Source organism: Melitaea cinxia, chromosome 17 (assembly GCF_905220565.1).
Source record: "Melitaea cinxia chromosome 17, ilMelCinx1.1, whole genome shotgun sequence".
Taxonomy (NCBI): domain Eukaryota; kingdom Metazoa; phylum Arthropoda; class Insecta; order Lepidoptera; family Nymphalidae; genus Melitaea; species Melitaea cinxia.
In genome coordinates, this window is record NC_059410.1 from 4,101,300 (window position 1) to 4,116,518 (window position 15,219).

The 15,219-nt window shown below is 31.9% G+C and overlaps 1 protein-coding gene across 1 annotated transcript in view; it reads left to right on the top strand.

The window, feature by feature from the left end:
* The window catches only part of LOC123661492 (putative phosphatidate phosphatase), a 125,456-nt gene extending 111,172 nt beyond the window's left edge, over nucleotides 1–14,284 (top strand). Inside the window, exons 4-6 of the mRNA XM_045596448.1 lie at nucleotides 10,849–11,010; nucleotides 12,150–12,326; nucleotides 13,540–14,284. Of these exons, the coding sequence (XP_045452404.1) occupies nucleotides 10,849–11,010; nucleotides 12,150–12,326; nucleotides 13,540–13,653 (453 nt within the window). The 3' untranslated portion in view covers nucleotides 13,654–14,284. The remainder of the gene's footprint in view (nucleotides 1–10,848; nucleotides 11,011–12,149; nucleotides 12,327–13,539) is intronic.
* Nucleotides 14,285–15,219: the final 935 nt, after the last annotated feature.

A 15,219-nucleotide genomic window follows, 5' to 3' on the forward strand; every position in this document is an offset into this window, starting at 1 on the left:
TGCTAAACAGTATTAATGGTATAAAACAGTATTATTTCGTTTTATTATTTTGTCAAAAACTAGTTGTTTCAAGCTTTAGATGGATGAATATATTGAATTATTCATGTTGTTAGCGACAGTGACGTCGCCCTATGAAGCCGCTACAGATTAACACCGTTAACACCTTGGTGGATAACAATTATTACCAATTATTATACTTTGAACATCATATAGAAACATCCGTGGGAAAAGTGTTGAAAACTGTGAGTATCAAATCATGATAGAACAGTGAATAAAAAAAGGATAGATTTATTATTAACCGACTTAAAAAAAAGGAGGAGGTTACTCAATTCGACCGTATATATATATATATATATTTTTTTTTTTTTTAAATGTATGTTCGGGGATAACTCCGTCGTTTATGAACCGATTTTGATAATTCTTTTTTGTTAGAAAGAAGATATCCCTAGTTTGGTACCATGATAAGGAAACCAGGATCTGATTATGGGATCTCAGAGAAATCGAGGGTAACTCGAAAATCCGCATAACTTTTTACTGGGTGTACCGATTTTAATGATTTTTAATTTAATTGAAAGCCGATGTTTATCATGTGGTCACATTGAAATTTCATCGAGATCTGATTACAACTTTTGGAGTAATCTTTGATAATGCGTTTTTACTTGAATATTTTTTTCGTCTACCTACGTTGTATTACTTGTCGATATAATTAAAGTCGGTTTTTCTTCTTTTGCCTGCAAACGCAATTATAATGTTTCTTTTTGGTTACAAAATAAGAGTACCTAAGCGATAAATAAGTTCAATCATAAACTATAAAAATAATAAAATAAAGAAAAGTATTTTTAATACCCTATTAAACATTTATAGGTAGAATATTTCCTTGACCGCACAACTCATACTCTTTCGTGTCTTCTTCATTCCATGAGACATTGACGAAATAATTTCAGCTATCTTTAGCCGAGACATTTGTTCTAATGAATGAATGAATGAATGATGAGTCTCTAATAAATAGTTTACCGTCATAAAATTAGACGTCAAATTAATAAACTATTAATTGTTAGTGAATTGCTTTAACAACATTTACAGCCACTATTGCGCGATAATAGTTATGATCGATAGACTCAACCGCAATAATATTAGTATAATTATGCAATAAAACCTAACACGTTTATAATGAACCCTTTAATATTTGAGTGCCCATTGTGTTTGTTAAAGGATTTCAATGACTTAAGTGCCGCAAACATCCTGTATATGTATGTACATCTTTCTTCGATAGATGTACATACATCTAAATGTTTGATGTAAACTAATTTTAACAATTCAATTGTTTAACAGTAACTGTAAAAAAAAATTCTTTTCACAATAAAAGTATGGTAGTCATAAAAACCGCCAACTATTCTTGTGTTGACGTTTACTTTTGTATAGCAACAAATTAGACACTTCGTAGATATTTACTATACACTGTTCTTGATGAAATATGAACAAAGAAACCCTCTGTTACAAGCGGGTATTCATAGAAGTTAAATCAAAAATCAGCAACATTTTATCGATTAGTTTTATTAAAAACAAAAAGTTGGAATGTAAAAAAAATACTACCAACGCTTTCAACGTACACAATACATCATCAATTGCATCTTGAAATGTTCATTATTTTCTCTTTTCGAATCGACATTTACAATCGCGGATAACAATCTCGCGGCCTGAATATTTAAATGTCTCCATAACGATAACGAGTTGGGTATGTGATCACAGTAACTGGCTGTTATGTTAGCGATCACGGATTCGATCACTACACGAGACGAATTTCATAAAAAAGGATGTAAATAAAGGATGAGAGTGTAAATTAAAAAAAATAATGACGCCACGACTTCGTATGCAAACCGTATAACCTACCTTAATCTTTAACAAAAGTAATTACAATAACTACCTAATGTGCTAATTAAGAACTTGCTTTTCTAATCATAATTAAAATAGGTTCTTTAATAGTAACAAATTCTATTTAATTGTCAGTCTATCAAGTCTCTGTGTACGTGCCGAGTCTTATCTGTGAAATACGATTTTACGATAGGCTTTATCTCGCCTATCTCATCTGTATCGTATATCTAAAACCAGTCTCAGCCTCCGGGCTCCGTGGATCAATGATAATATATTAAGTCGCTTGTCAACGACGTGTGATTGTAAGACTGAAACAAATCATCAGTAATAATAGCTTAAAAATATAAATATGTAGGTATTGTGAATAAGGTTTTAAAGTTTTCATGAAGTTTAAATTATTTGTCTTTTTAGGTATTTCTGCTGCAACTGGCATTATTAGATTTATTCTGTTTGTAAATGGGTTGAGTTACGTAGTAACTATTTGGTAATCTGTGGTTTAAGTCCTAACTGCTAAATTAATGCGACAGAATTTCTTAAAAAAAACGAGTGTGCTTTAGACCACACGACTGAAGTAAAACTTACGAAACGTAACTTTCTCTCTTTCTATCTTCACTAACTTATCCCTTATCCCTCTAAACTTCCGTTCGCTTCCCCCGATCACACTTCTCGTAACGCTGTCGTCACGCATTCACCAGCTTACTCCCCAAGTCAAGCGTGCGTAAAGAAGTTTTACTTCAAAAATAAATATTTTCGCACTAGTCATTGCGTACTCTAGTTACTTAATGTTTTTAACCGACTTCCAAAAAAGGAGGAGGTTCTCAATTCGACTGTTTTTTTTTTTTTTTATGTATGTTACATCAGAACTTTTGACCGGGTAGACCGATTTCGACAAATTTTATTTTAATCGAAAGGTAGTGTGTGCCAATTGGTCCCATTTAAATTTATTTGAGATCTAACAACTACTTTTCGAGTTATATCTAATAATGCGTTTTTACTTGACGCTTTTTTCGTCGACCTACGTTATATTATACCGCATAACTTTCTACTGGATGTTCCGATTTTGATAATTCTTTTTTTGTTGGAAAGGGGATATCCCTAGTTTGGTACCGTGATAAGGAAACCAGGATCTGATGATGGGATCCCAGAGAAATCGAGGGAAACTCTCGAAAATCCGTAATAACTTTTTACTAGGTGTAGCGATTTTGATAATTTTTAATTTAATCGAAAGCTGTTGCTTATCATGTGGTCACATATAAATTTTATCGAGATCTGATAACTACTTTTTGAGTAATCTTTGATAACGCGTAGTTGCTTGACTATTTTTTCGTCGATCTACGTTGTATTACTTGTCGATGTAATTGAAGTCGGTTTTTTTTTTCGTTTGCGAGCAAACACAATTATGTATAAACAAAGAAGCATTAGTTTTTATACAAGGAAAACTGCAAAAGCTAATGACGACTGCACTAGTTTGTATAACGCCATTTCTGTAATTTCAAGAAACTCATAGTCCCCGGGCGGGATCGACTGAGAAATTGCATGTTTCAACTGCAACAATGGCTCCACTATCCGAGCCTGTCCGCGTCAAGACGTTTCCGCGTCATTATTTACTTTTATTATCCTTCGCATCTTGCGATTCGTTTTCACTTATATTGGAAGTCTGGATAAATTATCTTTAAAAATAGACAACTCTTTTGTAAAACACTTTTACAAAATATAATTATGTACGCATTTTACAATAAGCGCTATAAATAACTAACAAAATAATAAAAGGAATCTATTTGAGAAACGTGATTCGATCGATCGTAATAAATACCTATACATTGTTAAACATAGAAATTATTGACCGTGTTACTAACCGTAATATTACGGTTAGTAACACTTATCCTTACCTTAGTTAATTATTTCTATTTCAAACGTCAATATGTGCGACGGCTTTTGTAATTAATGCAGAAATATACAAAACCTGAAAAATATAAGTATGCTTTATTTTCAATATTCAAATGCCATTAAATAATTAATAATTATTGCCATGTGCTGTGTGGCTACGGCACCAAAGAATATAGCCACCCCCTCTCTTCCCGTGGGTGTCGTAAGAGGCGACTAAGGGATAACAAGGTTCCACTACCACTTTAAAACTTAAGAAGACGACCGATGGCGGGATAACCATCTAACCGCTGGCTTTGAAACACACAGGCCGAAGACGGGCAGCAGCGTCTTAGGTGCGACAAAGCCAACCCTGCGGTCACCAACCCGCCTGCCCAGCGTGGTGACTATGGGCAACACACATGAGTTCACGCATTTTTGGCGCGAACTTGTGGAGGCCTGTGTCCAGCAGTGGACTGCAATAGGCTGGAATGATGATGAATGATGAAATGCCATTAAAATATATTCCGATTTGAAAATGTTAAGCAGTGTTAATACAATACTAAAACTAATTAGAACATCATAAATCAAATTTTAGAATACAACATAAACTCATAATATAATTAAATCTAATTTACATACCTATATAACTCAGCGTACTAAAGTATGATATATTCTTAGGCTTTATAATAGGTTGTTTCTAGTTCAATAAACGTACGTTTAATATCGCGTACATCACAATATCTGTCATATATCACGGGATAATTTTCTTCGGTCACGTTCTCGGCGAATCAATTTAACCTCGGCACGAGTACAGCTGGATTAACTTGCGCCTGTCTGATACAGAGGTTCTAAACCATTGTACCGTGGTTGTTTTAGTGCCAAGATTACTACTATAGAAATGTATATGGTTAAAATTACAACCTTATTTGTATACGAAATAGGTTCACGTTTTTTCGTTTGCCTGCAAACACAATTACTTAAAATCTATTCTTAGCATTAACGCGTAAAAAAAACGTTCTGTTTTTTATGTTTATTACTTTACATTCAAGCTTATAAAAATATATATATGAATTAAGTTCAACTTTTAAACAAATTTTTTTCTTCGGGTGCCTTCAAGTTTTAAAACCGTTTAAAGTAGGCTACGTCAAAAAAGGTTGAGAAACACTGATCAAACGTACATAAATATGGTATTTTTTTCTATTTTTACCTGACTATGGCAATGATTCAGTAAGATGTTGAATTTAATTTTTTGTTTATGTAAATATGTCATAATATATGGACTTACGTTCGTAACAATTGCAGAATCAATTTATAAAAATATTTCTTTATTAATTTTTTATTCTATTAATGAGTTATACGGCTGTTTACGTATAGATACTATTTAATGCTATGTCAATACTTATTAGCCTAATAATATTCAATATACCTAAATGTCGACGCTTGCAGATTACTCAGAAACCACTTAGCTATTTTATTATTGACTACATTAGATTAACAGCGCGTTTAAATGATCTATCTATCTCGCATTTTACTTACTATAGTTAGAATTATGATACAATTTGTGTTTTTACGTGTCAATGCTCACTATAGTCATATAAACCAGAAGTATTAATTAATTATTATTGAGATAATCCGATCCTTATTTTGGTCTATAATTAATTTACCTATCGATACATACGTAATTAGGTATGTGTCGTAGACCAGCTGGTATGTTTTGCAACATGGAAATAGGAGAGAACATAAAAATCGAAAATAAACTATAGGTATTTACGCAGAACGCAGACGTTGGCTTCCGAAACAAATGTTTTACTAAAAGTCTTTGAACTAACGAGGTCAACAACTTCTTATTGTTAGCAAACATTAAAATTGAACATATTGGTAGCAAATTGAACATATTGAACATAAAGCTTGCTTTGGTATTGATCTAAAATAGTAAACGCAAAACTCAGTAACTTACTCATTATAACATTATGATAACTTAACTATAAAAATATCGAAGACTATAATTGTACCAAAGGAAATTGTCTTGTCATCTTAACCATTTAACGATTTATTCCATAGGAACCTTCTACAAAGTATTTAGAAAACTTTTAAAAATTGATTAGAATCGGTCTAACTGTACTCGAGTTTAGCGCTTAGCTTTTTAACTATCCATTTTTATTTATATAGATAAATTAACAACAATTATTACTTAAGTTATAGAAATTTCAATAATAAAACTAATTATAATTATTATTTAACGTAAAAATGGCACGTCCATCAAAATGTCAAGAGGAATACGACAAAGAGTTTTATTTTTTTTGAAAGCAAAACAATGTAAGACTCCGAGCTATTTGCCTTGTACCGTCCTTGCGGAATTCTGATCGTTTTCTGTGATACTGCGAACGAAGGTAATGTTGAATCGAACAATAAAGAATATTAAAATGAATTCAACAACTATGTTTAAACAGAAAGGCCGTGTAGTATGGATATGAGACGTATAATTAATTCATAGGAAAGTTAAGTTTAAATGTTTAATACGCTTGTTTGAATGTCAATGTTCCTTTGGAATATGAGTTATGTGAAAGTATCGTAATTTTTCAAAACTTCATTAAATTCTAAACTCGTACTCAGATCGTCGACAGTTATTAATAGTGAGACAAGGTGCACTTACGATGAATAAATAAGTTGTTTGCCTTTGTTTCTTATAATTCATGCATATCATCATTGTAATAAACGGGTACCTCAATTTTTTTACCTACTTAGTACTTTGACAATTTTCATTTACGTATATCAAAGTCCATATTAATTATTTTCTGTTATTATTTACTGTTACTGTTTATTTTAACTCCTCATAATACATAATATGACCCATTGTTATATAAAAGGATTTATTTCGGGCATAGTATATATCCTAAAAGACACCAAAGACTTCATAATGTCAGAGAGTATTTGCAATGCTAAATTAAACATCTCATGTACATTGTGTTGATTGTAACGACATTCGCAGTAAATCTTGAAAGTAATAAAATAAATTTTGCTCCTATCTCTTACGCTTCTTTATTGAATTTTACATCTCAATGTTCTACGTGTCTTGAATACACAAATAATTTAGGTGTTTGTTTTAATGGTTGCAATAATATGAATAGTACATGCGAATCTTACTTTTACACGCTTCAGCCTGTAATATCCCACTACTGGGCATAGGCCTCTTTCCCCATGTAGGAGAAGGATCAGAGCTTAATCCACCACGCTGCTCCAATGCGTGTTGGCGGATATATTCCCTACTATGAGTAACAATCGCTATCAGGTGTACATGATAACAATCGGGACCGACGGCTTAACGTGCTCTCACGGTGGGGAGACCCACAAGGATTGCACAAACACCCAGACTACGGCAAACACCTGTATAGCCAATACAAATGTTTGTCATATGCGGGGATGGAACCCGCAACCGCCAGCCTAACAGGTACAATCCATGGCTGTAACCGTTGCGCCAACGCGTGTCGTGTGAATCTTACTTTACTATTTTCATAATTGGAAACACCCAGATGATGAAGAAATTTTACTGAATATAATTTATATTTAAACATAATTATATTTCTAACTTACGTCTTTAATGACTATCGATGTTTAATTTCTTTTTCAAATAAGTCATTATAGAAGCTATTTATAGAAAATGCTTAAGTTAATATAATCCTTGTTATAATCTTAATGAAATCATAATTTCAAAGATATTAATGTATTTTGTTATGAATTATGAGTATCGCTACTCGTCGTTGTGAAATTGCTCGCCCCAGGGCTCCGTAGCAAACTCGCTGACCGACGTAATCACTAAATTATACCGGTTTAGTATGCAAAACGTGAAAAATAAATATTTTCTCATTTTATAAGAGCAACAGATCGTTATAACCGCCAATTTCTATATAAAACCGATTATCGTACGTATAAAACTTGTTTTTAATAAACGTGATGCGATGATTGACGTACCGACCACGATGGAAAGATTATATAATAACACGTTGAGACATGTAAACAATGGTGTGATTAATATTAAAGTAGAAAGAAGAAAAAGTCAAGTAGCCGTATAAGGATTTAACGTTTATATTGCAAGAAGGAGAGACATTCGGACCACCTGTTTGGAAGTTATCAGCTTTGAATATCGATACTGCAGTAATTGAGAGCGAGGATCTTTTAAATAATTTAGCATGGTTCCGATGACGACAAATGATGATTCTATGACGACAAGTAAGAGTCTGATGATAACTGATATATAATTATAAATAATAGGCATTAAGTTACCTACCTGGCTTATTCTTACTCATCAAAGCATAAATAACTTATATTTGTGATCAAATACAATTTATATTATTTAATTAATATATATTTTATGTTATTCAATAATAGGTTTCAGGAAATACAAAAATTCTATTCTATTTACAAGAAATCAATATTTTATAGTATAAATATTGATATTTGTATTAAAAAAAAAATCATAATAAATATTAGCCACGCAGCTCGCTACGATTTTTTCTTGATTTGGTCTCCTAAGCCGCCTTTTGTACATATTACTACTAATTATTGTTAATGTTGCTTGTTTATTTTATTTCTTGTTTGGTGTACAATAAAGTGTAAATAAATAAATACGTTGACTCTTTCTTTTTTTCCTAGTTTTGTCCATAAGACAACACACAAACAAACAACATCTACAGTTTAGCTATATCTCAGTATATTGTATCTATATAATTATACACGCCCCAATGTTTGAACCGTCAGATGACAACATCAAATAAATTAATGTTAATCAAAAGTGATTGTCTAGATGTATATGTAGATAGACTACAGTTCGAATATTTGCAACCAATAAAAGTAATAATAACATTTTTTAAATAAAATATACAAAAGTAAAATAACTTAAAGATAAGGGCAATATCGTTTACTCGTAATTTGCAGATCACGCATGTCTCGAGGCGTAGCGGCGATCAGTCAAATAAACAAAGTGGAATATTTTGTGGTAAAAAGATAATTGACTGACAATGTACAACTACACCGACCGGTTATCAACCGTTGATAATTGGCGTATGATCGTAGAGAATGTTGCGGAATCGGAGATTATATTAAGAAGTCTCGGCTTCGTACAGATACTATATACAAATTTTAAACTTAGTTTATCCTAATATACCATTATATCATTGAAAAATTTTCATTGACTTCTAAGAATGTAATGTTTCAGATTTTTAGGCTCTTATGTAAAATTGTTTTTATTTTTTATAAAACGTAGTTTATACTGTAAGGACTAGCCACATGGTGCAGTTTGTAATGACCCTGCTTTATACTCCAGGTATTTTGGGTTCGATTGGGCCCAAGTCTTGGTGTGATATATATTTATTTGTGTATGCATGTGATGTACGTTTACTACAAAAAAATGACTACTCTTGGCGCAGTGGTCACAGCAACTGGCTGATTTGATCAAGATGCGTATCATATTACCGCGTGTTTAATTTAATTAGATCTTGCAAACATGTTAAGCTTTCAAACGGCTTGAGAAAATATTTCGCAATCTCATGATCATTGGAGTAATTATCTGAAATTACTATAAATTTAATAACATTATTGGTATGTAGTTGCTGTTGCAAAATGAATAATTTTATGATAACGCAACCAATTGACTTTTTTTATTATAAATTACTATGTCCTACAACTTCACTCGCGTCGGCTTGGCGGTACAGTACTATGTGGCAGTAGTAATAGTATAGATAACGTATAATGTTTATATATTAGAATATTATCCTTAATTTATCTCAAAACTACTCAAAATCCTCCTGTGAGAGCGACAATAATCAAATCTTAAATAATCAGCATTTTAGGTATCCAAGATATATAATTTCAATAATATTTAGATATCATTTTTAAGTGTAATCAACAATTTTAATACCAACTTTCACAATACATAGCTCAGAAATAATGAAGTACCATCAAAAATCTTTAATCCCCACTCTATTTCTTTACGTGATAAGTTTCCTAAAATTTTTACTTCAGTAATGTCTACTTACTTACTTGTCGTTCTACTGTCTACTACTTGTGATGTAACTCCGAGTCAAATATTAACTTTATGGATTTATTTTATAGTTTTCAAAATTTCGTTATTAGTTAGTGAATTACGAAATTAGACTTACCTTTTGCTTAAGTGTATAATTATATCATAAAATAACTTGTTATTTACCTATACCGGTTATCTGAATATTAATTGGCATAATATATATATATATATATATATATATATATATATATATATATATATATATATATATATATATATGTTGTGCAATTAAATTCACATTAATGTAACCGATTTAGAAGTAAGTACAGATGTTACGATAATCTTGTAATACATACATTGTTTAGCTTGTTAGTGTATGTAGGCAATTTCTATTATCCAATAATATATTTGGGGGAGATTAATAAATCTAGCTAGGATTCATTTTTAGAAAATGTCGTTTTATCCCAGTTTTTAGACACTGTAGAAATGGGTACAATATCGATAGAATATGAAGGTAAATTTCGCACTTGTCAATAAATTTTAATAGCTCATGTGGGAAATCGGCCGGTCGCGATCGATCGAAAAGACCACGGTTCAAATCCTCAAATTTCCATATCGATTATTATTTTTTCTCTTTTTTTCTAATTGCACTCGTAATTTTTTATTTAAATAGCCAGTTCTAATTTTTTATTATTATGTCGGTAAAATTGAAAAATATTATTCATATTTTATCATCATAATTTTTTAATTATTTTTTTAAGCCGAGCCGAAAGCCGATGTTTATCATGTGGCCACATTTAAATTTCATCGAGATCTGATTACAACTTTTGGAGTAATCTTTGATAATGCGTATTTACTTGACTATTTTTTCGCCTACCTACGTTGTATTACTTGTCGATATAATTGAAGTCGGTTTTTTTCGTTTGCCTGCAAACACAAATATATAAATATATAAATCGTATTTACATATGATTTTCAAAAAACACGATTTACTAAAAATACCGAGCTAAGCTCGCTCACCCAGGTACTATATGGTTAACAAAAAAGTATTGTTGTATTTGTAAATAAAATATTTTTTTGTTTGTCGATAGGTTTGTAACCCAGACATCGACTGTACCCTGGCCGAGAACAGATGGCGATACATCGAGAAGTTCACCTGCCTCGGAACTGATGATAAACTGAAGAAAGAAATGAGATTGTCATTCCCGAGCGGCCATTCGTCTTTCTCAGCGTATACAATGCTCTATTTTGCGGTAAGATTTAGTTTTTAAATTTAAAAAACGTGAAGTTTTAGAATTTTTATCGGTTGCAATAAAATTTATCTGTCACATAAGTTTCTGACAAGATTTAGCAGCAGTAAGAAGGTAATTAGGGGGTCTATATTACCTCTACTTATAAGCTACAGCTTTCGTATTCACAAATTATGATGATAAATATAAAATAAATAATATGCAAAATATTTATGCTTTGGATACCGTTATTTGTCAGATATCTTTATCGGCAACCGGTGATACAGACAAGTAGTTCGATAAACATGTGTGTATTAATAACAATCTTAATTTACATGAACCATATTCAAACACACTTACCCAAGTCCCGAAACGGTTGTGACACATTCTCCCCTATAATTCCAAGTATCTGTTTGTTCCGCCCCAATAGGCGCTTAAAAAAATTACCCTGCGTATCTATAAACAGTTAGTGATTTGAGTTGCATAGGACAGTGATACTCAACCTGTGATATCTATACTCCCGGGAATACTGCAATGCCGGGGTATCAGTAAAGGAGTAACTGCGAAATTTCTAGCCGATTCTTCTTTGCAAAATCTACATTCAGAATCGATAGTAGCTTCACATTGAATGTATTTTTTTAGTTTAGTTTTAAAATGACGTTTAAAACCTACTTTAATATAATATCAGATTATCAGGGGGTAAATGAAAAGTTTTTAAGGGTTACAGGAATAAAAAAGGTTGAGAAGCATACTTATAGAGTAATGGCTTTGTTTCATCTATTTATCGCTAGCGTTTGTTGAGAAATATGCGATAAATCTGTCCTTCAAAGATTCTTCGGGATTTTGATTGTGGGTATTTTAGTTCTGGTTGTGTTAATATTATTATTCGTACAACACATAAAACAATTATTACGAATTCTTCTATCTTTTAAATCAAAAATCACTTTTTAAATTTTTCATTTTCATTAGTCCGACTTTTAAGTTAAACTATTAGATAAAAGTCGTAATTTAATATTTTAACTTATTACTAAAATTTTTGTAAATTAAATTACTCATTTACTGAGCCTTGCCTTGCCTGAAGAGCTGTACAAACAACTTGCCATTAACCCACAACCATTAAAAGAAAAATACGAAACTATCAACAAATCGTAATCAAATTCCAGATGTACCTCCACAAACGCTTCACATGGAGAGGTTCGAAGCTTCTCCGCCATGGCATACAGTTCGTTCTGATCATGATGGCGTGGTACACAGTAATGACGAGAGTCTCCGACTACAAGCATCACTGGAGCGACGTCCTCGCTGGCTTCAGTATTGGACTGCTTTATGCTGTTGTTATTGTGAGTTGATTGACCGATATATCGAATTTTCGTCATTTTATAGTAATATTAATTAGTTTATAACGAGGTTATGTATTATATTTATATATATATATATATATATATTCTTTTTATTTTTATTTTAATTATGTACATATTTGCATGTGTGTCTTTTACTTGTGTAATATCTATAATATGTAATATGTATAATCTGTATACTACATCACATCACATCAGCCTTTCGCAGTCCACTACTAGACTTAGGCCTCCAAAAGTACACGCCAAAAATGGCGTGACCTCATGTGCTACCACGCTGGGCAGGCGGGTTGGTGACCGCAGGGCTGGCTTTGTCGCACCGAAGACGCTGCTGCCCGTCTTCGGCCTGTGTATTTCAAAGCCAGCAGTTGGTTGGTAAGGTAGTAGTGGAACTGTGTTATCCCTTAGTCACCTCTTACGACACCCACGGGAAGAGAGGGGGTGGCTATATTCTTTAATGCCGTAAAACCATACAGTAATATTTTAAAATATATTTAATGTGCAGCATGTAGCTCTGGTGTATAATAACATATAAGCAAAATAGAAAGTAAAGAAAGTGTACGATCCGCCTGTTTTTAACTGGTTACTGTAGCCTACGAACGCCTGTAACTCCAAGAGCATTGCAAGCGCTTATATCGACCCGAACGTGCTGTCAACTCGGCGCATCTACGGCTCTGGCTAACTTTCTCACTACAGGAATATAACACTATTTAAGGGCAGTAATATATACGACTAGCTGTGATCTTTTGTATGCTGTTTAATTTGTTTATTATAACGGTAATGACAATGGCTCTGATCCTTCTTCTACATGGGGAAAGAGGCTTATGCCCAGCAGTGGAATATTACAGGCTGAACTGAACGGCAATGACATAATTTGCCGTTAGCTTCCCGGATTGACTGTAAATAGTTCATAGTTTATGTTCAGGTGTGGTAATATGGTTGATGCGTTCTAGTTAGTTTATTGTTGTAGCAGTAATTTGATTCCGCAAAAAATTTCCGCCTTTTTTACTACAAAAATATTCATTGGTTTTATTAATTAGTGTGTTTAGTCTCACGATCACGATGATGTTGATTATGATATTTGAGTCTATATTTTATTTTATCCCGATTTTATTAATTATTTTGGCTTCTATTTGATAAATAATTAGCACATACTTTGATACACGATAATATACGATATAATATTATGATTCCACAGTTCACCTTCGTATCCGATCTCCGTAAGACACCACGCAGACCTGCCCTCAACCACCATGACAACGAACTCACCACAAACGGCAATACGCGCTCTGCCGCAGCATGGAACGTCTGACACTCCCCCGACTCCCATAGCTCATTGAGCGAGGAACCATGACCCCCAAACGTGTCATGGATATCCCATGAGTACATTGACTTTTAATGGACTTACTGACGTAAGCAATTTTTTTTTTTCAAAAATATAAATTATTTAAGAAGTGAGTGTTGGTGTAAAACTTGTGAATTTAAAAGTATTTTATAGTTGGCAGCGATTTTTAAAAAAGAGTACTGATTATAAGGGTATTTTTTTGATGGGGGACTTATAAAAGGTAAGAGAAAAAGTGGGAGCAAAAAATCCTTGTAATAGACCTACAGACGTAAACATTTATTCATACATATATATATTTTGGGAAGCGAGTGTTGTTGTAAAAGTTATGAAATTTGAAATGATTTTCCAGTTTACTTTGTTTTACGTAACAAACGTAGCTTATAAAAGATTACTACTTATCAGGTTACATTTTTAAAGTGGATCTCCCCTTTACACAAGGGGAAAGGGACGAGGCAAAATCGTTATAATTGACTTACTGACGAAATAATTTTTCTTCATATATATTTTTTTAAGAAGTGCAGTTAACTTGTTTTGAAATAATGAGCTAACAGTGTTGTTTACAACAGATTTCTACAGATTAGGGTATATTTTTGAAGAGGGAATTTAAAGAAGGGGAGGAGAAAAACAGGGGGTGAAAAAATTGTTGTGAATTTTTTTTTTATTCATATATATATTTTTAGGAAGTGAGTGTTAGTGTAAAACTGTGTTGAAATTTGAAATGATTAAAGAAGTGTTGTATATGCGTAAAAACGTGATTTTCAACAGATGACTACTTATTAGGGTATGTTTTGAAGAGAGGATTTAAACAAGTCAAGGGGGTAAATCGCCCTGAATGTATAAATAGAAAAACAAAATTAAACGCATCGAAAAATTTCCTATTTTAAAAAATAAGACGTGTTGTAAAAATTTAAACATTTTAAGTAAAATTAGACTAATTGTTACATATTGTCATCACCGTTCAATATTGTACGTACAATTAACAATGTTATAGCAATAGTTGTAATTTAAATTAAAAAAAAAATCGGCTTATGATTCAAATTTAGAATTTAATTATATGTAGTTTAAAATATATTTAATATATCTAAGTAAAAAGCAAAGATAATGACTATTGATGGTAATTTATATAGAAATATAGATAAATTGAGTAATGTTTTAAAATATAACAAAAAAAGATTAGCATACATATTACGCGGTCACTAATTACAAATATGCCAGACAGATGATTAGAAAGTGCTGTATGTATAGAAATTTTGTAATTTTTTTTTTTTTTTTTTATTATTATTTTGACAGATAAGTTAAAATAATTTTTCTACAAATTTAACAGAAAAGGAGGTCACTATATACCGTCAGTTTACTAAATGTCGTGTTTTTTTTTTACCTTGTATCACATATCGTAAAATTAATATCACTTTGGTATCTGTATTTTCTATGTATTTAGTTTTATAGTATATTCGCTTTAAGAATAAAGTAATTCATCATAATAATTTTGCTTAGCCACATCCTTTGACCAATTGAATCTTAGTAGTAAGGAAC